This window comes from Ranitomeya variabilis, chromosome 2, assembly GCF_051348905.1.
Source record: "Ranitomeya variabilis isolate aRanVar5 chromosome 2, aRanVar5.hap1, whole genome shotgun sequence".
In the NCBI taxonomy this organism is placed as follows: domain Eukaryota; kingdom Metazoa; phylum Chordata; class Amphibia; order Anura; family Dendrobatidae; genus Ranitomeya; species Ranitomeya variabilis.
The window spans coordinates 465,808,796-465,831,186 of record NC_135233.1 but is presented as its reverse complement, the minus strand read 5'-3'; the positions used below and the strand labels follow the sequence as shown (position 1 = coordinate 465,831,186).

The 22,391-nt window shown below is 44.7% G+C and overlaps 1 protein-coding gene across 6 annotated transcripts in view; it reads right to left on the bottom strand.

Moving 5' to 3' along the window:
• TRPT1 (tRNA phosphotransferase 1) overlaps positions 1-22,391 on the bottom strand; it is a 42,116-nt gene that overhangs the window by 7,349 nt on the left and 12,376 nt on the right. Inside the window, exons 1-3 of one of the 6 annotated variants that reach the window (XM_077287607.1) lie at positions 7,315-7,471; positions 2,153-2,212; positions 60-141 (exon numbers count right to left, since the gene is read on the bottom strand). In XM_077287607.1, the coding sequence (XP_077143722.1) occupies positions 60-141; positions 2,153-2,200 (130 nt within the window). In that variant the 5' untranslated portion in view covers positions 2,201-2,212; positions 7,315-7,471. Of the gene's footprint in view, positions 1-59; positions 142-2,152; positions 2,213-4,254; positions 4,288-4,327; positions 4,632-7,314; positions 7,472-22,391 lie in introns of those variants that run through there. The other 5 variants (XM_077287601.1, XM_077287606.1, XM_077287605.1 and 2 more) reach the window with 5 other exon arrangements.

Here is a 22,391-nt window from a genome sequence, read left to right as displayed (position 1 = left end):
TTATGCATAGAGGATAACAAAATAAAATAAATAGCAGCTTTCTTCATGAAAAGACCTACCTGACCCCATGGGCAAACCCATTTCATTGGCTCCATGGCGCAGAGCGTAAGATAAAAGCTTTGATAATCGTACATCGGGGTCCTGATGAAAAGAAACATTATGTTTCATTTACAAATATTACAATTTGCACAGTACACAGAAGAAGGAAGAACTAATATGGCTTCTGGAGGAAAAGATCTGCTCCAGTCTCTGCAACTTGGGATTCCAGGTACATTCTTAAAGGGAACCTGTCACCCCCAAAATTGAAGGTGAGCTAAGCCTACCGGCATCAGGGGCTTATCTACAGCATTCTGTACATAAGCATAAACATAATGTACTTACCTACTGCATTCTGTGCATAAGCCCCCGATGTATCCTAAAAGATGAGAAAAAGAGGTTAGATTATACTCACACAGGGGCGGTCCCGGTACGATGGGTGTCGCGGTCCGGTCCGGGGCCTCCTATCTTCATCAGATGACGTCCTCTTCTTGTCTTCATGCTGTGGCTTGTCTTCATGCTGTGGCTCCTGTTGAGGGCAGAGCAAAGTACTGCAGTGCGCAGGTCCTGGGCCTCTCTGACCTTTCCCGACGCCTACGCACTGCAGTACTTTGCTCTGCCCTCAACAGGACAGACAAAGTACGCCTGCCCCGGAGCCACAGCATGAAGACAAGAAGAGGATGTCATCTGATGAAGATGGGAGGCCCCGGACCACGACACCCATTGTACCGGGACCGCCCCTGGGTGAGTATAATCTAAACTCTTTTTCTCATCTTTTAGGATACATCGGGGGCTTATCTACAGCATTACAGAATGCTGTAGATAAGCCCCTGATGCTGGTGGGCTTAGCTCACCTTCGATTTTGGGGGTGACAGGTTCCCTTTAATAGTGATGAGCAAATGTGCTGGGATAAGGTGTTATCTGAGCATGCTCGGGTGATAACCGAGTGTCTTCGGCGTGCTTGAAAAATATGTTCCAGTCCCCTCGGCTGCATGTCTCGCGGCTGTTCGAAGGCGGCAACACATGCAGGGATTTCCTGTTTGTTAGGTAATCCCTGCATGTCTTGCGGCTCTCGAACAGCCATGAGACATGCAGCTGTGGGGACTGAAACATTTTTCAAGCACGTCGAAGACACTCTATTAGCACCCTTTCACGCATCACTAATTCTTAAGTGTATTCTATATTTGGGTAGAATTTTTCGATTATTATAGGGTCCATCTGGTTTCCCTTTGGTGTCAGTTTTAAGAACAGAAGAAAAAGTGAAGAATGCAGAACTTTTCATTTGTTCCAGACAGATAATAATCAACAATGCAACTCTGCTTCCATTGGCATCAGTTAGCAAACGGGCATATTCTGGATATGATTTACGCCTGTTTTTTCCCAAAACTGAACACACAAGTTGAAAGTCCACATAGAAACTTGACGATCTGAGATTCCACCATTATTGATTAATTTTAAAGCCCCACCAACTCCAGTAAGCTGTACACATGAACAGTAGGCAAACTAACAAAACACAGACTGGTAGGCTACGTTCAGACATTGCATTTTTGTTCCAGCTATTTTTATGCAAATGAAATGCTGCTTTTTACAGTACCAGCAAAAGCTCTGAGATTTCAGAATTTTGTTTTTCCTGACTGAACTGGGAAACTGCAGCGCTTTTTTTTTTATTTGCAGCATAGCGTTTTGCCTCATTTTTTTGCCCATAGAAAGCAATGAAAGAGAGTAAAAACACTGGAAAAACATAACCATATATTTTTGGTGAATAAAAGTAACTTTACTAAACATGTTCTGTAGACCAAATACATAATTTGCACCCCTAAAAAAACAGCAAAAGCGCACTGGAAAAAAAAGCAGCAAAACCTGCTTTTTTGTAAAGTTGCAAAAACACAACATGTGAACATAGGCGTACAGAGAGAGGACTCTGCCCTTACAGGTTACAATCTACAGGGTATGGGGGAAGGAGACGGTAGGTTGGAGGGATTATAATAGCATTTGGAAAACTGATCCGTTTCTATCGTTATTTGTATGCAAAGGTTCTTATGCACATAGCCCTAGAGACGAGTGACATCTTCCGCACTAGTGATAAGGACACAGGATTTCACAGCTCCATATGTACCTGGTTTCTCCCTCCTTTCCTCCTGTGACTGGAGTGAGTTCCTTCCATATTTTTAAATATCTGGATCATACAAAGAAAACAGAACGATTATAAACAATAATAATCATAAAATCACCAATGAAAGGAACCCGGTTCAGCAACAACGTTAGTAGTTCGAGGCTGACAGGTCGGAGAGATGAGAACCTCCTCCTACCTGCCGGCAAAGAGTCCTTGACCCAGATTTTCCAACCGTTATTCTGAGCAGCAAATCTGAGGCCAATTACAATACTAATATTGTACTCGATGTAATTCAAAGGAGGAAATCTATGGTAAATCTGCAGCATTTTCACAGTGATAATTTGGTGCAGATTTTGATGCAGATTTTCAACCGTGTAGAAAATCCTGTTTGCTTGTAACCATATCACTTGGGATTCATTAGGATGGCTGTTGTGCAGCAGTCACAGTCCAAATAACATCCTTGGGTACCATAGAAGTGCAAATTTATGACAGAGCGGAAAATTTATTAAGACTGGCCTAAATAATATGCTTGTTGGAGTGAGATGCACCTAATCTACCCGTACGGTATTTGGGTATAGTACGGCACTTATATCAGCAGTGGAAGTATGACACTTCTCAACATTAAAATTGCAGCACCAAGAAGGCAAAGTCGTGGAGTTATGGAAATTACAAGATGGATAGACATGTTACTGATATTCAAATGATGGAAACAAACCTTTTTTTTTTTTTTTTTAATCTTGATTTATTCAATACTGACTATGAGCATCATGCACAGAAATCGCCGCATTTACTGCCTCGGCTGCTATCACCAAGGTGATTACTGGTTATCTTCAGGATGTCCTGAAGGCAATTGGGTAAATTATCAAGATCCGCTGCTGGCAGCTCCCTGTGCAATTGCTGACCAATGATGTCCCAGATGTGCTCGATGGCGATGGGAGACAGGTCTGGAGACGCTGCAGGCTATGGTTGCCACATTTAGACCTTGCAGACTGTATGTGACATGGCATTGTCTTGAAAAATGAAATGGCCACCCCACTGGTTCCACCAGCAAATTAATGTAATGTCGAACTGTTAGTGCACCTGGAATGAAGACAAAAGGGGTCCTGCTACCACACATTATGCCACCCCACTCCATAATCCATGGAGTAGGACCGGTGTGACGTTCTCTCATGAAGCCCTTCCCTTTATGGCGCTGCCCAAGTGGTCTTGTCAAATTTGATGAATGGCATGATTTATTCTGTGCTGCAAGTGAAATTAGACATCGTATGCTGAGGCGTCAACACAAACCCTCAAAAAGCGTTTACCCAACATTGGACTATGAGCTACAGGGGCTCCATTGACTCAAACAACGGCTTTTCACATCTCCAGACTTGTCTCCCATTCAGCACATCTAGGACAGCGTCCCAGGAGCCATTTTTCAACTCAACAACCCCCAGCCGCATATTGCTGGTGCTTCTGTGAGAAGCCTGCGTGGCCTAAATGTGCTCCCACGGCTGCAGTGTCTCCGGACTTGTCTCCCATCGAGCACATCTGGGACGTCATTGGTCCGTGATTACACTGAGCTGCCAGCAGTGGATCTTGATGATGTGTCCAAGTGCATTCAGAGGCAGAACCCACCTAAGGAAACCATTAATAACCTCAGTGATAGCCGCCGAGGCTGTAAGTGCGGGGATTTCTGCATGTGGCGCTCATACTCCACAGTGAATAAAACATGATCTTTGGTAAACTAGGTTTTAATTTTTCCATCATTTGCATATCAGCAACACGTCTATCCATCTTGTGATTACCAGAATTCCACTATTTTTCCTTCTTTGTGTTGCAATTTCAATATTGAGGAGTGTGTGGCCATAGCACCGCACTAATGTCAGCACTGTATGGTGGCATTATTTGCTGACACAAATGCCACACTATACACAACAGTACAAGAAGCTTTGCACTTATTCTTTTCTTTTGCACATGGCTGTCTAACTCCTCAGTCACATATATACGAGCCCTGGAAACAACTACTTGGTAACAGTGCAGGACACAATCAGTATCCAGCACAGCAGGCTTCATAATGCAACTAGGCCGCAGCGCCACCACCACAGCCTAACGCCTACAACTACCGGCATGCATTGCGTCATCATCAGTCCCGGAACATAGAAGAGCAGACCGCGGGGCAATGTGTGATAACCTGACCTGTAACTGCCTGAAGACCACGGAGCCTGCACGACCCCTCTGCTGAGCTCACCGACAGCTGGTCTGTTTCCCGACGACAAGATCTGACGAGATGCACGCCGGGAATTGTAGTTTCAGATGACAAGTGACGTCTATAACCACAAGATATATATTGACAGTATCTGACATATGGGGGAACTACTTCAGGAACATGCAACCAGCTATAGCAAGCAGTGAGGCAGCTACTTTCTACAACTGTATTTGTATATACCTGCAGCATTCCCACCTCTCCTTGGGCTTGTTTGGACATATAATGGTATCAGCAGAGCTTAAACTAAAAAACAAGGCTGGCAATGCAAATCCCAGCAGCAATGTGTGGTGCCAGTACTATCCCCCATGCCATGGGAAAATAGTGACTAGAGAATTTTGCTTTAAGAGGTTTTCTGATCACCATAAATGGGTTAAATTGCAAAGTTATTGTAAAAACAACAACTCTGCGATTTAGTTTTTACAAAAAAGCTTCAATTCGTAAGAACTGTGGGATTTTTTAAATTTTATTGTTTACTGCTTGTTGCCTTGGTTACCGGCCACCTCTGCAGTCTGAGCAGTGGCCAGTCTCCTAGACAAGGAGCGCAGCTCTTACAAGCTCTTTTCTACAGTGCTTGTTAACGCTGCTCCGACTCTGGATCCGGACAGCTTCAGGGTTCCTTCGCTCCTCCTGAGGTAAAGCTTTTTCTGCTTGCAAGATCAGAGAGTGCACAGTCTGGGAAAAGGACAAAACCAAACTGCTGGCTGGAACTATCGATCAATAAGGAGCCTTGAAAATTACGAGATTAAAAATGACGCCTGCCTTGTAGTAACTTATTGACAAATTTACGTAGTGTGAGTGACAATTAGTTAAATCTTATTCACAATGATGGTATTGTAATATGCATTGGACTCTCCGCAAGTAAAATGGAAGCAGAATATCAGCAGCGTTTATGATTTATGGGAACTTTCCCATAGGCCACATTCACACAATCAGTATTTTACATCATTATTTGCAATGCAAAACCAGGAGTGGAACGAATAGAGGAAAAGTATAATAGAAACACGTTAACATTTTTGTATTTTTCACCCACTCCTGGTTTTGGCTTACAAATACTGTTGTAAAATACTGACCAAATACTGAACGTGGCCTTAGGTTTTGTTAACACGTTAACATATTTGCTGTGTAGAGTTCTGAAACAACCCCATTCAGATTAGTTGATCCTGATTTTCAGTTGCAGAAATTTTTGCAGAGTGGGAATTCATCCTATAAGGGCTCAGGCTGGCATAAAAAGTACATCCCCCCACCCTCCAACCTGCAAAGGTTGGTTATAAATAACTAGATGGTGGCCCGATTCTAACGCATCGGGTATTCTAGAGTATGCATGTCCACGTAATATATTGCCCATTTACGTAGTATATTGCCCAGTCACGTAGTATATTGCCCAGTGACGTAGTATATTGCCCAGCGACGTAGTATATTGCCCAGCTACATAGTATACAGCACAGCGACGTAGGATATTGCACAGAGCCACATAGTATATTGCCCAGCCTTGTAGTATATTGCCCAGCCACGTAGTATATTGCCCAGCCACGTAGTTTATTGCCCAGCCTTGTAGTATACAGCAGAGCCACGTAGGATATTGCCCAGTGACGTAGTATATTACCGAGGCACGTATAGGGCCAAAAAATAAAAAATAAACATACTCACCTAACGATCCGAGGGCCCCTTGTAGTGTATCATACTCACCATTCTTGTCGCTGCTCCTCTGCGTCCTGCCTCTTCTCTTCCTGGGATCCTGTGCAGATGGTAGTGGTCGGCTTCAGGAAAATGGCCGCTGGATGCTGCGTGTGCGCAGATCGAGATCGCGGCGGCCATTATCCTGAAGCCGAGTTCCATTGCAAGTGCCAGGGCTGGTGGGAGCAGGACCTATGAAGACGTTGCGGTCACATGACCGTGACGTCACGGCAGGTCCTTGCCGCACACCAGCCCTGGGACGGGACCGCACCGCAAGCTGACGCTTGTAATGGAGCGGTCCGGGGAGCATGGCGAGGAGCGAGAAAGGCGGCGGAGGGTGAGTATAGCAGGTTTTTTTTTTTTATTTATTATTTTTAACATAACATTTTGTACTATTGATGCCGCATAGGCAGCGTCAATAGTACAAAGTTGGGGACACACAGGGTTAATAGCAGCGGTAACGGAGTGCGTTACCCGCGGCATAACGCGGTCCGTTACCGCCGGCATTAACCCTGTGTGAGCGGTGTATGCGGGCGCCGGCAGTGAGTGCGGGGAGTAAGCGGCCATTTTTTTCTGGACTGTGCGCGTCGCTGATTGGTCGCGGCAGCCATGACAGGCAGCTGCCGAGACCAATCAGCGAACGAATAACGGTGACAGACAGAAGGACAGACGGAAGTACCCTTAGACAATTATATAGTAGATTAGGATCCCCATGCTGTGTTTTTTTTAATTATTTAAATACATTTTTTTTTTAAAACCACGTGAGAGCCCACCCATTTTTGACAACCAGCTTTGCTAAAACAAACAACTGGGGGCTGGTATTCTCGGGCTGGTAAGGGGCCATTGATATAGCCCCCCTCCCAGCCTAAAAACATGAGCCCGCAGCTGCCCAGGAAAGGCACATCTAGGAGATGCACCAATTCTGGCACTTTACACGGCTCTTCCCATTTGCCCTGTAGCGGTGGCAAGTGGGGTAATATTTGTGGAGTTGATGTCACCTTGTATTGTCCGGTGACATCAAGCCCACAGATTAGTAATGAAGAGGCATCTATAAGACACCTATCCATTACTAATCCTATAATATTGTAAATAAACACACAGCAGATATAAAGTCCTTTAATTGAAAGGATGACACAGACTCCATTAATGATTCTAAATTAAACGATACTCGTCATTACCCATTCTATTGAATCCCTAGTCTCCAGTATTAAAACAAAAATTAAAAAACTATAATATCCCTCACCTCTCCGTCGTTCTGTCCTACACCTTAATCCATGTCTGGGAATAAACAGTTTTCCATATGGATGGTGCCAAGATGCGACCGTCCGGGATGAGAACCACTGAGAAATTAACTGCTGCGAGATCCCCGCTAGCACAGTGGTTCACTGGAGTCCCAAAGCCTGAGAAATAGCTTTATAACCATTTCCAGACTGATAGATCTTAATTAATTTGTTTCTCATTTATTCCAGAATTTCTTTGGATAGTGGCTTCATGTCTAGCTTTTGAGGATCTTTTGCACAGCTTCACTTTGTCAGGCAGATCCTATTTAAGTGATTTCTTGATTGAGAACAGGTGTGGGGCCTGGGTGTGGCTAGGGAATTCGAACTGAGCTTCCGAAAGATGTGATAAACCAGTTACCGTAAGTTATGTTTTAAGGGGTAGGGAGGTGGGGCAATTTTTTACACAGGACCCTGTAGGTTTGAATTTCTTTTTTCCTTATTAATATAGACCTTCATTTAAAAAACAGCATTTTGTGATTACTTGTGTTATCTTTGTCTAATATTTAAATTTGTTTGGTGATCGAAAACATTTAATTGTGACAAACATGCAAAACAATAGGAAATCAGGAAGGGGGTGAATACTTTTTCACACAACTGTAGCAAGAATTGCCCTTTCAGCGGCTCACTGGTGCAGGTGAGTTACTCTTTAGCTTCTTCGGCAAGTAGCAGCTATTTGTCATTATACAGCAAACACTTAAAACATGTTTTGCAACATTTGTAAACAGACTAAAATGCAATAAATATATAAAAGCAACCGGCTGTCAGAGGTTTGTGAATTGTGACCTATTTCTCTTTTAGGGCTGTCCCACACGTCCAGATAATTCCGGTACCGGAATAAATCGGTACCGGAGTTATCCGTGTCCGTGTGCCTGGGAACTCACGGAGGCCATACGTGCGGCACACGTGTGCCGCCCGTATGGCGAGTGGGTACCACACGGAGCGTGTGGTACCCACTCTGCATCATGCTGAAGCCGCGATTCATATGTTCCCTGCAGCAGCGTTTGCTGCAGAGAAAATATGAATAATAGTGTTTAAAATAAAGATCTATGTGTCCGCCGCCCTCCCACCCCCTGTGCGCCCCCCGCTAGTCAGAAAATACTTACCCGGGTCCCCCGTCGGCTGTCGCTCCTTCCTGGTCTGGCCGCGGCTTCTAGTGTATGCGGTCACGTGGGCCCGATCATTTACAGTCATGAATATGTGGCTCCACCTCCCATAGGGGCGGAGCCGACTATTCATGATTGTAAATGATCGGCCCCACGTGACCGCATACAGTAAGCCGCGGCCAGACCAGGAAGGAGCGACAGCCGACGGGGGACCCGGGTAAGTATTTTCTGACCAGCGGGGGGGCGCACAGGGGGTGGGAGGGCGGCAGACACATAGATCTTTATTTTAAACACTATTATTCATATTTTCTCTGCAGCAAACGCTGCTGCAGGGAACATATGAATGGCGGCTTCAGCACCATGTGGGGGGGACAGCGCTTACTGTAGCACTGTCTCCTGCACGCACACGGACCCCAGACGGAGAATGTCCGTGTGAGGTCCGTGTTTTACACGGACCCATTGACTCTATTGGGTCCGTGTAATACGTGCGCTCCCACGAACACTGACATGTCTCCGTGTTTGGCACACGGAGACACGGTCCGCAAAAAATCAATGACATCTGAACAGATGCATTGATTTTTATGGGTCTACGTGTGTCAGTGTCTCCGGTACGTGAGGAAACTGTCACCTCACGTACCGGAGCCACTGACGTGTGAAACCGGCCTTAATCGGAGACCGCTATGTGACAATGCTGGGAGAAAATCTGCAAATATGTTTTCTTTTCCCCAGTCTGACATTAAAACAACACTTTTATGACCCTTGAATACTGTTTATGTCTAATAATGGTTGTATCCATCACTTACTTTCACTTTTCGCCTGGTCATGTATAAACAACACAAAAGGAGCCTCGCTTAAAGTGAGAGTACCCTCACAGCTCCAAAACCAGTGCTCTAAACGACTGGTCATTGCTCCCTGCTTATTGACCCCTACCTCCAAAAGCTCTACATTCACAATGATTTTCCCAGAGGACACCTCAATATGTCATAACCCTACACTCCAGAAGTCATCACCACTCAGTAAAAAACCCTCAACGACTTTACGCTTCATTTATACCAAGTGTTCATTAAAAATGTTGGAAAAACAATGTTTTTTTGTCATTTATGACTTTTCACACTGGAAAATGATCTAATGGAGGGAATTGTAGAGCAGTTGTTTTTTTTAGTTTGTGCTATAGAGACTGGCGACAAAATAGAAAAGCTTAAACAACGACTGAGTTTCTCTATTACAGGACAGCAATGGCCCTTACAGAAAATCTACAGACAATCCTACCTTAGAGCTCATTCACACGTCAGATTTTTCCATGTCTGAGAAAAATGGACCGGTTATTCTGATCAGATGAGAGTGTGGTCCGAGTTTCAACTTATATGTACAGTATATACACATAGATATATAGATTTCAGTGACATATACAATTAGTACAGTGCATGTGCAGCTTACTGTACATGTATTTAAGAAATTATTTTTCTGAAAAAAAATTATGTGGGCTGCCACGCAATTTTCGTAACCAGCAGAGGGAAAGCCAGCGGCTGGGGGCTGATGTTTATAGCCTGGGAAGGGGGTAATACCCATGGAGCTTCCCAGGCCATTGGGAGCACGGCGGGAATATTTGTAACGGCGCTCGTGCTGACGTCAGGTCAAATGAGTTAATTGGCTGTGAACTCCCAGGACCTTTCTGACACGGTGATGTCAGGTCATACGAGTTCACCGCGAGACACTGAGCAGTGGTAGCACAAGCTGCTCAGTGTCTCTGTTGGATGACAGGCTGTATGGTCACATCATGCAGCAATGCAGCCTGCCATCTAGATATAGCAGAGCTAGCCCTTTCATTGGTCAAATGGATTATTATCTTCTCAGCTGACAAGTGAGGAATATGGTTGTTTATTATTTTAATTCTGACGAGGTCAGTATGGTTTAATTATGATTGATTAAATTAGTCTGTCATTCTTTCAATTAACCCCTTCACCCCCAAGGGTGGTTTGCACGTTAATGACCGGGCCAATTTTTACAATTCTGACCACTGTCCCTTTATGAGGTTATAACTCTGGAACGCTTCAACGGATCTTGGCGATTCTGACATTGTTTTCTCGTGACACATTGTACTTCATGATAGTGGTAATTTCTTTGATATTACCTGCGTTTATTTGCAAAAAAAATGGAAATTTGGCGAAAATTTTGAAAATTTTGCAATTTTCCAACTTTGAATTTTTATGCCCTTAAATCACAGAGATATGTCACACAAAATACTTAATAAGTAACATTTCCCACATGTCTACTTTACATTAGCACAATTTTGGAACCAAAATTTTTTTTGTTAGGGAGTTATAAGGGTTAAAAGTTGACCAGCAATTTCTCATTTTTACAACACCATTTTTTTTTAGGGACCACATCTCATTTGAAGTCATTTTGAGGGGTCTATATGATAGAAAATACCCAAGTGTGACACCATTCTAAAAACTGCACCCCTCAAGGTGCTCAAAACCATATTCAAGAAGTTTATTAACCCTTCTGGTGCTTCACAGGAATTTTTGGAATGTTTAAATAAAAATGAACATTTAACTTTTTTTCACAAAAAATTTACTTCAGCTCCAATTTGTTTTATTTTACCAAGGGTAACAGGAGAAAATGGACCCCAAAAGTTGTTGTACAATTTGTCCTGAGTACGCCGATACCCCATATGTGGGGGTAAACCACTGTTTGGGCGCATGACAGAGCTCGGAAGCGAAGGAGCGCCATTTGACTTTTGAATGCAAAATTGACTGGAATTGAGATGGGACGCCATGTTGCGTTTGGGGAGCCCCTGATGTGCCTAAACATTGAAACCCCCCACAAGTGACACCATTTTGGAAAGTAGACCCCCTATGGAACTTATCTAGAGGTGTGGTGAGCACTTTGACCCACCAAGTGCTTCACAGAAGTTTATAATGCAGAACCGTAAAAATAAAAAATATTTTTTCACAAAAATTATTTTTCGCCCCCGATTTTTTATTTTCCCAAGGGTAAGAGAAGAAATTGGACCCCAAAAGTTGTTGTACAATTTGTCCTGAGTACGCTGATACCCCATATGTGGGGATAAACCACTGTTTGGGCGCATGGGAGACCTCGGAAGGGAAGGAGCGCCGTTTGACTTTTCAATGCAAAATTGACAGGAATTGAGATGGGACGTCATGTTGCGTTTGGAGAGCCCCTGATGTGCGTAAACATTGAAACCCCCCACAAGTGACACCATTTTGGAAAGTAGACCCCCTAAGGAACTTATCTAGAGGTGTGGTGAGCACTTTGACCCACCAAGTGCTTCACAGAAGTTTATAATGCAGAACCGTAAAAATAAAAAATCATATTTTTTCACAAAAATTATCTTTTCACCCCCAATTTTATATTTTCCCAAGGGTAAGAGAAGAAATTGGACCCCAAAAGTTGTTGTACAATTTGTCCTGAATACGCTGATACCCCATATGTGGGGGTAAACCACTGTTTGGGCGCATGGGAGAGCTCGGAAGGGAAGTAGCACCGTTTGACTTTTCAATGCAAAGTTGACAGGAATTGAGATGGGACGCCATGTTGCCTTTGGAGAGCCACTGATGTGCCTAAACATTGAAACCCCCCACAAGTGACACCATTTTGGAAAGTAGACCCCCTAAGGAACTTATCTAGATGTGTTTTGAGCGCTTTGACCCACCAAGGGCTTCACAGAAGTTAATAATGCAGAGCCGTAAAAATAAAACAAAAATTTTTTCCCACAAAAATTATTTTTTTAGCCCCCAGTTTTGTATTTTCCCGAGGGTAGCAGGAGAAATTGGACCCCAAAATTTGTTGTCCAATTTGTCCTGAGTGCGCTGATACCCCATATGTGGGGGGAACCACCGTTTGGATGCATGGGAGGGCTCAGAAGGGAAGGAGCGCCATTTGGAATGCAGACTTAGATGGAATGGTCTGCAGGCGTCACATTGCGTTTGCAGAGCCCCTAATGTACCTAAACAGTAGAAACCCCCCACAAGTGACACCATGTTGGAAAGTAGACCCCACAAGGAACTTATCTAGATGTGTGGTGAGTGCTTTGACCCACCAAGGGCTTCACAGAGGTTTATAATGCAGAGACGTAAAAATAAAACAAAAATTTTTTCCACAAAAATTATTTTTCAGCCCCCAGTTTTGTATTTTCCCGAGGGTAACAGGAGAAATTGGACCCCAAAAGTTGTTGTCCAATTTGTCCTGAGTGCGCTGATACCCCATATGTGGGGGGAACCACCGTTTGGATGCATGGGAGGGCTCAGAAGGGAAGGAGCGCCATTTGGAATGCAGACTTAGATGGAATGGTCTGCAGGCGTCACATTGCGTTTGCAGAGCCCCTAATGTACCTAAACAGTAGAAGCCCCGCACAAGTGACCCCATTTTGGAAACTAGACCCCCCAAGGAACTTATCTAGATGTGTTGTAAGAACTTTGAACCCCCAAGTGTTTCACTACAGTTTATAACGCAGAGCCGTGAAAATAAAAAATCCTTTTTTTTCCCACAAAAATTATTTTTTAGCCCCCAGTTTTGTATTTTCCCAGGGGTAACAGGAGAAATTGGACCCCAAAGGTTGTTGTCCTATTTGTCCTGAGTACGCTGATACCCCATATGTTGGGGTAAACCCCTGTTTGGGCACACGGGAGAGCTCGGAAGGGAAGGAGCACTGTTTTACTTTTTCAACGCAGAATTGGCTGGAATTGAGATCGTACGCCATGTCGCGTTTGGAGAGCCCCAGATGTGCCGAAACAGTGGAAACCCCCCAATTATAACTGAAACCCTAATCCAAACACACCCCTAACCCTAATCCCAACAGTAACCCTAACCACACCTCTAACCCTGACACACCCCTAACCCTAATCCCAACCCTATACCCAACCGTAAATGTAATCTAAACCCTAACCGTAACTTTAGCCCCAACCCTAACCCTAACTTTAGCCCCAACCCTAACTGTAGCCTTAACCCTAGCCCCAACCCTAGCCCTAACCCTAACCCTAATGGGAAAATGGAAATAAATACATTTTTTTTATTTTTCCCTAACTAAGGGGGTGATGAAGGGGGGTTTGATTTACTTTTATAGCGAGTTTTTTAGCGGATTTTTATGATTGGCAGCCGTCACACACTGAAAGACGCTTTTTATTGCAAAAAATATTTTTTGCGTTACCACATTTTGAGAGCTATAAATTTTCCATATTTTGATCCACAGAGTCATGTGAGGTCTTGTTTTTTGCGGGACGAGTTGACGTTTTTATTGGTAACTTTTTGGGCACGTCACATTTTTTGATCGCTTTTTATTCCGATTTTTGTGAGGCAGAATGACCAAAAACCAGCTATTCATGAATTTCTTTTGGGAGAGGCGTTTATACTGTTCCGCGTTTGGTAAAATTGATAAAGCAGTTTTATTCTTCGGGTCAGTACGATTACAGCGATACCTCATTTATATTATTTTTTTATGTTTTGGCGCTTTTATACGATAAAAACTATTTTATGGAAAAAATAATTATTTTTGCATCGCTTTATTCTCAGGACTATAACTTTTTTATTTTTTTGCTGATCATGCTGTATGGCGGCTTGTTATTTGCGGGACAAGATGACGCTTTCAGCGGTACCATGGTTATTTATATCTGTCTTTTTGATCGCGTGTTATTCCACTTTTTGTTCGGCGGTATGATAATAAAGCGTTGTTTTTTGCCTCGTTTTTTTTTTTTTCTTACGGTGTTTACTGAAGGGGTTAACTAGTGGGCCAGTTTTATCGGTTGGGTCGTTACGGACGCGGCGATACTAAATATGTGTACTTTTATTGTTTGTTTTTTTTATTTAGATAAAGAAATGTATTTATGGGAATAATATATATATTTTTTTTCATTATTTTGGAATATTTTTTTTTTCTTTTTTTTTACACATTTGGAAAAATTTTTTTTTACTTTTTTACTTTGCCCCAGGGGGGGACAATACAGATCGGTGATCTGCCAGTTTGCATAGCACTCTGACAGATCACCGATCTGAGAGAAGTGCAGGCTGCTCCACAGTGCCTGCTCTGAGCAGGCTTCTGTGAAGCCACCTCCCTCCCTGCAGGACCCGGATCCGCGGCCATCTTGGATCCGGGTCTGGAGCAGGCAGGGAGGGAGGTAAGACCCTCGCAGCAACGCGATCACATCGCGTTGCTGCGGGGGGCTCAGGGAAGCCCGCAGGGAGCCCCCTCCCTGCGCGATGCTTCCCTGCACCGCCGGCACATCGCGATCATGTTTGATCGCGGTGTGCCGGGGGTTAATGTGCCGGGAGCGGTCCGTGACCGCTCCTGGCACATAGTGCCGGATGTCAGCTGCGATAGGCAGCTGACACCCGGCCGCGATCGGCCGCGCTCCCCCCGTGAGCGCCGCCGATCGCGCTGGACATACTATCCCGTCGGTGGTCATACGGGCCCACCCCACCTCGACGGGATAGTACGTCCGATGTCAGAAAGGGGTTAAAGGACTTTATTCTGGGTGTGTGTGTTTTTATACAGTATGACTATGAGGTAATGGGGGCGTCTTAGACTAACCTCTGGGCTTGATGTCACCTGACAATTTAAAGGTGACATCAACCCCCCTACTATTACCCCACTTGCTACCGCTACAGGGCAAGTGAGAAGAGCGAGGCTAAGTGCCAGAATTGGCGTATCTTATAGATGTGCCTTTTCTGGTGGGGCTTAGAGCTGATGTTTTTAGCCTGGGGGGGCAGTATCCATTGTCCCTTCTTAGACTGTTAATATCAGCCCACGGCTGTCTGCCTAGCCTTTGCTGGATATCAATTATGTTTGGTATTTTTTGGGGGGGGAGGTTTCCCATTTTAATAACCAGTAAAGGCTAAGTATACAGATGTGATTTTTCAGAAAAAATGATCATTAAATACATGTACAGTAAGCTGCACTGTACCAATGGTATATGTCACCGACATCTTTATCTATTCTATGTGTATGTACTGTATATATTCTATCCTGTTGGGTCCCGCTTTGATTTTACTGTACGCGGCTCCTGAATTTCTGACTTTTCAAAGAAAATGGGTGTGTAAAAATCAGATGGTACTCTCATGGTCCGAGTGCCTTGTGATTTTTTTTCTCGCATCCATTGACTTGCATTGGTGAGTCTCGTCTGATATACAGTGGGTACGGAAAGTGTTCAGACCCCTTTAAATTGTTCACTGTTTCATTGCAGCCATTTGGTAAATTCAAAAAAGTTCATTTTGTTTCACATTAATGTACAGTCTGCACCCCATCTTGACTGAACCCCCCCCCCAGAAATGTTGACGTTTTTGCTAATTTAATAAAAAAAGAAAAACTAAAATATCACATGGTCATAAGTAGTGATGAGCGAGTGTACTCGTTGCTTGGGTTTTCCCGAGCACGCTCGAGTGATCTCCGAGTATTTGTGACTGTTCGGAGATTTAGTTTTCCTTGCTGCAGCTGGGTGATTTGCGGCTACTCAGGCTGTCTAGTAGCTGTAAATCATCCCGCTGCAGCAAGGAAAACTAAATCTCCGAGCAGTCACAAATACTCGGAGACCACCCGAGCGTGCTCTGGAAAACCAGAGCAACGAGTATACTCGCTCATCACTAGTCATAAGTATTCAGACCTATTGCTCAGACACTCATATTTAAGTGACATGCCGTCCATTTTTTTTGTGATCCTCCTTGAGATGGTTCTACTCCTTCATTGGAATCCAGCTGTGTTTAATTAAACTGATAGGACTTGATTTGTGTGCTGTCTATATAAGACCTCACAGCTCACAGTGTATAGTTGATTAGGGAGACAAAAAGCGCATATAGCGTCTTATCCTCAGATTAAGTGCAGCTTTTTAAAGGCCCCGTCTCACATAGCGATTTACCAACGATCACGACCAGCGATACGACCTGGCCGTGATCGTTGGTAAGTCGCTGTGTAGTCGCTGGGGAGCTGTAAAACAGACAGCTCTCTCCAGCGACCAACGATCAGGGGAACGACTTCGGCATCGTTGAAACTGTCTTCAACGATGCCGAAGTCCCCCTGCAGCACCCGGGTAACCAGGGTAAACATCGGGTTACTAAGTGCAGGGCCGCGCTTAGTAACCCGATGTTTACCCTGGTTACCAAAAAAAACAAACAGTACATACTCGCCTTTCGGTGTCCGTCAGGTCCCTTGCCGTCTGCTTCCTGCTCTGACTGAGCCGCCGTACAGTGAGAGCAGAGCGCAGCGGTGACGTCACTGCTGTGCTGTGCTCTCACTGTACGGCGGCACTCAGAGCAGGAAGCGGACGGCAAGGGACCTGACGGACATCAGATGGTGAGTATGTAGTGTTTGTTTTTTTTTACATTTACGCTGGTAACCAGGGTGTAAACATCGGGTTACTAAGCGCGGCCCTGCGCTTAGTAACCCGATGTTTACCCTGGTTACCAGTGAAGACATCGCTGGATCGGTGTCACACACCGATTCAGCGATGTCAGCGGGACCTCAACGACCAAAAAACGGTCCAGGCCATTCCGACACGACCAGCGATCTCACAGCAGGGGCCTGATCGCTGGTACGTGTCACACATAGCGAGATCGCTACTGAGGTCGCTGTTGTGTCACAAAACTAGTGACTCAGCAGCGATCTCGCTAGCGATCTCGCTATGTGAGACGGGGCCTTAACAGGGAGCTGCTCACCTGATGGTGTAAGGCAAAAAGCATGTGCGTATCGGCTGCTGAAGATCCACGGGCCGCCCACGCGACAACTGTCTTTGTTGTATTTTCCTGATGAAGAGGTCAGATAGACCTTGAAACGCGTTGAATAAACCACCAGAGCTTTTCATTACATTTGAATCTGTATTATTGTGGCAGCACGGACTTAAACCACAAACTATCCTGCACAACAGCTCACAGTGCATGTCAGACCAAATGAGAATCATGAGGTCAAAGGAACTGGCCAGGGAGCTCAGAGACAGAATTGTGGCAAGGCACAGATCTGGCTAAGGTTACAACAGAATTTCTGCAGTACTCAAGGTTCCTAAGAGCACAGTGGCCCCCATAATCCTTAAATGGAAGAAGTTTGGGACCACCAGAAGTCTTCCTAGACCTGGCCGTCCAGCCAAACTGAGCAATCGTGGGAGAAGAACCTTGGTGAGAGAGGTAAAGAAGAACCCCAAGATCACTGTGGCTGAGCTCCAGAGATGCAGTAGGCAGATGGGAGAAAGTTCCACAAAGTCAACTATCACTGCAGCCCTCCTCCAGTTGGGCCTTTATGGCAAAGTGGCCCAACGGAAGCCTCTCCTCAGAACAAGACATATGAAAGCCCGCATAGAGTTTGCTAAAAAAAACACATGAAAGACTCCCGGACTATAATAAGATTCTGTGGTCTGATGAGACGAAGATATAACTTTTTGGTGCTAATTCTAAGCAGTATGTGTGGAGAAAACCAGGCACTGCTCGTCACCTGCCCAATACAATCCCAACAGTGAAACATGGTGGTGGCAGCATCATGCTATGGGGGGTTTTTCAGCTGCAGGAACAGGTCAACTGGTTGTCATTGAAGGAAATAAGAATGCGGCCAAGTACAGAGATATCCTGGATGAAAACCTCTTCCAGATTGCTCTGGACCTCAGACTTGGCTGAAGGATCACCTTCCAACAAGACAATGACGCTAAACACAAAGCTAAAATAACAAAGGAGCGGCTTCAGAACAACTCTGTGACCATTCTTGACTGGCCCAGCAAGAGCCCTGACCTAAACCCAATTGAGTGTCTCTGGAGAGACCTGAAAATGGCTGTCCACCAACGTTCACCATCCAACCTGTCGGGACTGGAGAGGATCTGCAAGGAAGAATGGCAGAGGATCCCCAAATCCAGGTGTGAAAAACTTGTTGCATCATTCCCAAGAAGACTCATGGCTGTACTAGCTCAAAGGGGCTTCTCCTCAATACTGATCAAAAGGTCTGAATACTTATGACCATGTGATACTTCAGCTTTTCTTTTTTAATAAATTTGCAAAAATTACTACATTTCTTTTTTTTTCAGTCAAGATGGGGTGCAGAGTGTACATTAAGGAGAAAAAAATGAACTTTTTTGATTTTACCAAATGGCTGCAATGAAACAGAGAGAAAAATTTAAAGGGGTCTGAATACTTTCCGTACCCACTGTATGTGGCAAATCGCAGCATGCTGCAATTTTTTTCTCAGTCCGATTTTAGCTGAGGAAAAAATCGCAGATGAGCTGTATCTCATAAATTAACATTGGTCAGAGTGCAATCTGATTTTTTTTTATCGGATTGCATTCGTCTGTTTTTGGTCTGGCTTACTCTGAACTTTCCATATCTGCTGCTGTAATGTGGTATTCACTCTGCATTTCCAGTATATGTTTCTCATATATGGCAGAAAGGTAAAAACGCAGACATATCCAAAGCCCCCATTCATCTAGTAAAAGCCAAGAGTGTCTGCCAGTGTCACGGCACTGCTGCTCCTCAGCGCTGGGGTCCTGGGTTCAAGTCCTGGGTGAAAGGACAACATCTGCAAGGAGTTTGTATGTTCTCCCCGTGTTTGCGTGGGTTTCCTCCCACACTCCAAAGACATACTGATAGGGAATCTAGATTGTGAGCCCCAATGGGGAGAGTGATGATAATGTCTGTAAAGCGCTGCAGAATATGATGGTGATATATAAGCAAAGCGTATTATAAAATATACATTTTTTATGTATGGTTTTTATGTATAGTTCTCTTAAAGGGAACCTGTCACCCCCCAAATGGCTGGTGAGCTAAGCCCACCGGCATCAGGGGCTTATCTACAGCATTCTGGAATGCTGTAGATAAGCCCCCGATGTTACCTGAAAGAGGAGAAAAAGACGTTAGATTATACTCACCCAGGGGCGGTCCCACTCCGATGGGCGTCTCAGGTCCAGTTCCTGCGCCTCTTATCTTCATTCCATGACGTTCTCTTCTGGTCTTCACGCTGCGGCTCCGGCGTACTTTGTCTGCCCTGTTGAGGACAGAGCAAAGTACTGCAGTGCGCAGGTGCCGGAAAGGTCAGCGAGGCCCAGCGCCTGCGCACTGCAGTACTTTGCTTTGCCCTCAACAGGACAGACAAAGTACGCCTGCGCCGGAGCCGCGGCGTGAAGACCAGAAGAGGACATCATCGTAAGAAGATAGGAGGCGCCGGAGCGGACCTGAGACACCCATTTGACCGGACCGCACGGGACCGCCCCTGGGTGAGTATAATCTAACGTCTTTTTCTCCTCTTTCAGGTAACATCGGGGGCTTATCTACAGCATTACAGAATGCTGGAGATAAGCCCCCGATGATGGTGGGCTTAGCTCACCATCGATTTTGGGGGTGACAGGTTCCCTTTAAAGAAGGAGTTGGAGTGACTGAAACGCGTTGACAATAATGTGATGCCCCTGGCAGAGTCAGCAGCGATCCTCACTCCAATGTATGGAAGAAGATGCTGTTTGGCTCTTTAAAAATGGCAGATTGGAGCGCATTTTACAGGGTCACATTGCAATGTCACAGCCCGGACCCTCTGTAGAATCTTATATACTAGCAAATGGTTTTTTTTTTAGGTATTGTTTCATATCTTTATTGAGCGATTGTTATAGGGACTGGATCAAGGTTTTCGGTTGTATAAGGCACTTTTTCCTCTTTTGTTTTTATCACTTCTTTATGTATTTCTTCGGTTCATATTACAGCGTGGATATAAATCTATTCACTTGGTCCTATAAAACACACATGTATTTTGCAATCACAGCATGCACTACTTGAATGGGTTTAGTAGATGGAAATCTATTGAAAATTATTAAAATTCTGATGCATCCATATATGATTTTTATTTGAACCATATTTTGTCAGTTATACATTTTTTTTAATGTTTAAAGAGCTGATCTGGGACTTTAACACTGATGTCCGATCTTTAGGATAAGTTATCATGTCTTATCGGTGGGAATGCGACACCCAGCACCTCCATCGGTCAGCTGTTCCCGGTGTCAGCCACAGTTATTATTATTATTATTATTATTATTATTAATTTTTGTAGCGCCATTTATTCCATGTCGCTTTACACATGGAAGCCTAATGTGACTGCATATCTGTACTGTGGATCAGTGATCTGAAAAGAAACATCTTTCTTGGAGTGAGGGGAAAAAGGAAATTAGCTATGAAAAATACAAGAGAAAAAAACTTTTAAAAATGACAAGTCTGAAAAAGAAGGAAAGGGTTCTGCAGTAATCTACCTGGTAGGACTGCTGATCACTAGTGTTGAGCGATACCTTCCGATATCGGAAAGTATCGGTATCGGAAAGTATCGGCCGATACCGTCAAAGTATCGGATCTAATCCGATACCGATACCCGATCCCAATGCAAGTCAATGGGACGAAAATATCGGAATTAAAATAAACCCTTTCTTTCCTTGTAGGTTAATTCTACATGAAGGAAAACAACTAAGAATAATGTAGGATGTATTGGGGGAGGTGGCGGAGACATTAAAGGCACAGAGGTTTAGCCCAAACAAATAGAATAGCAGGTTTTTTTGTTTTTTTGTTATGACGTTCGGCGTGAGAAAGATTTTGACTATTTTTTTTTTTTTTATTTTGTCAGATATTGATGTTTCACTACTTCCACGTCCTTCACCTTCTTTTTTACTTCTCCCACACTTTCTTCTTCATTATCCTCATCATCAGCGTCTTTGACATCAACTATCTTCACCTTATTCATCTTCTTCTTCTTCTACCTATAATTTTTTTTTTTTACATTGTTCATATTCTTTTTATTTAACTATTATCTTTTTCATATTCAACTTCTTCATCATATTCTTATTTGTGACAGGCATTCCCGTAGTTGTTATCTATAAAAGTTTGAAGATTACACCTTCCGTTCTGCCTGTCACAAAAGAGTTACATTTGTCCGCGTTCAGTTTGGCCTGCAGCATCAGGCTTTATCCAGGGGCACCACGAGGAGGAACGGACTCACCCCCATACACTGCTTAGTCTTCTTCTGCTTATAATTTAGATAATATCTTTTGCTCTTATATTTAGTCTTATGCTTAATGTTCTTCTGCTCTTTGTTCTGCAGCCTCTTGTTCTTCTGCTTCTCGGTCTTCCAGGTTGTCGTCGTTGTCTCCAGGGTCGTCGTCTCCGGGGTCGTCGTCATCGGGGTCGTCGTCATCGGGGTCGTCTTCAGGGTCATCGTCTCCAGGGTCGTCGTCATCTCGGTGGTTGTCGTCTCTGGTGTCGTCATCATCTTAGGGGTGGTCTTCCGGGTCATCGTCTTTAGGGTCTTGAACTTGGAAATGTAGCAGAAGGTACAAGAAGGCTGAGAAAATGCCGAGAAACAGTTGATGGAACTGGAACTCGGATGGCTACCCGAAGGTTCAAGAGCCAATGGAACTACCGTGGACCAGCTGACGTTACTGGAACCCGGTTACTAAGCAGGAGGTACCCGTGCCTGAAAGCACTACCAAGGACCACCTGACGTTGGTGGAACTCGGATACCCAGAGGGAGGCACCTAAGCCAAAGGCTCTGCCCGGAACCAGCTGACGGTACTGGAACCAGGATGGGGACCTATTCTAGCTTGTCTTCCTAGAGCCCCAACTGGCGGTGTTAGAGCCCAGGGTCAGCAGAAGGAGGAGCAGGGGGAGGGGAGTGTAGGCCGAAGCCTGCACTGGCGGCAGCTTTGGGTCTGTTGTGTCTGCGGGGCGGTCGCAGGACACGTTGCCGGCTACACAGCAGGGGAACAGCTGGCAGTGCTGAACCCCACTGACACATTGGCGAGGTGTTTGGCTCTGTGCAGCCAGCTCTTCCGGACAGCAACTAGCGGTGTTGGAGCCCGGGCTCTGCAGGTGGAGCAGAGTGTAGGCCGAAGCCTAATTGAACCGATTTTAAAAGTAACCTTTAACCCCCCCTCAGGGGTTACAAACTAGAAGAGCCACAGCTTATGCAGCAGTAGTGCTGCACAAGTCAA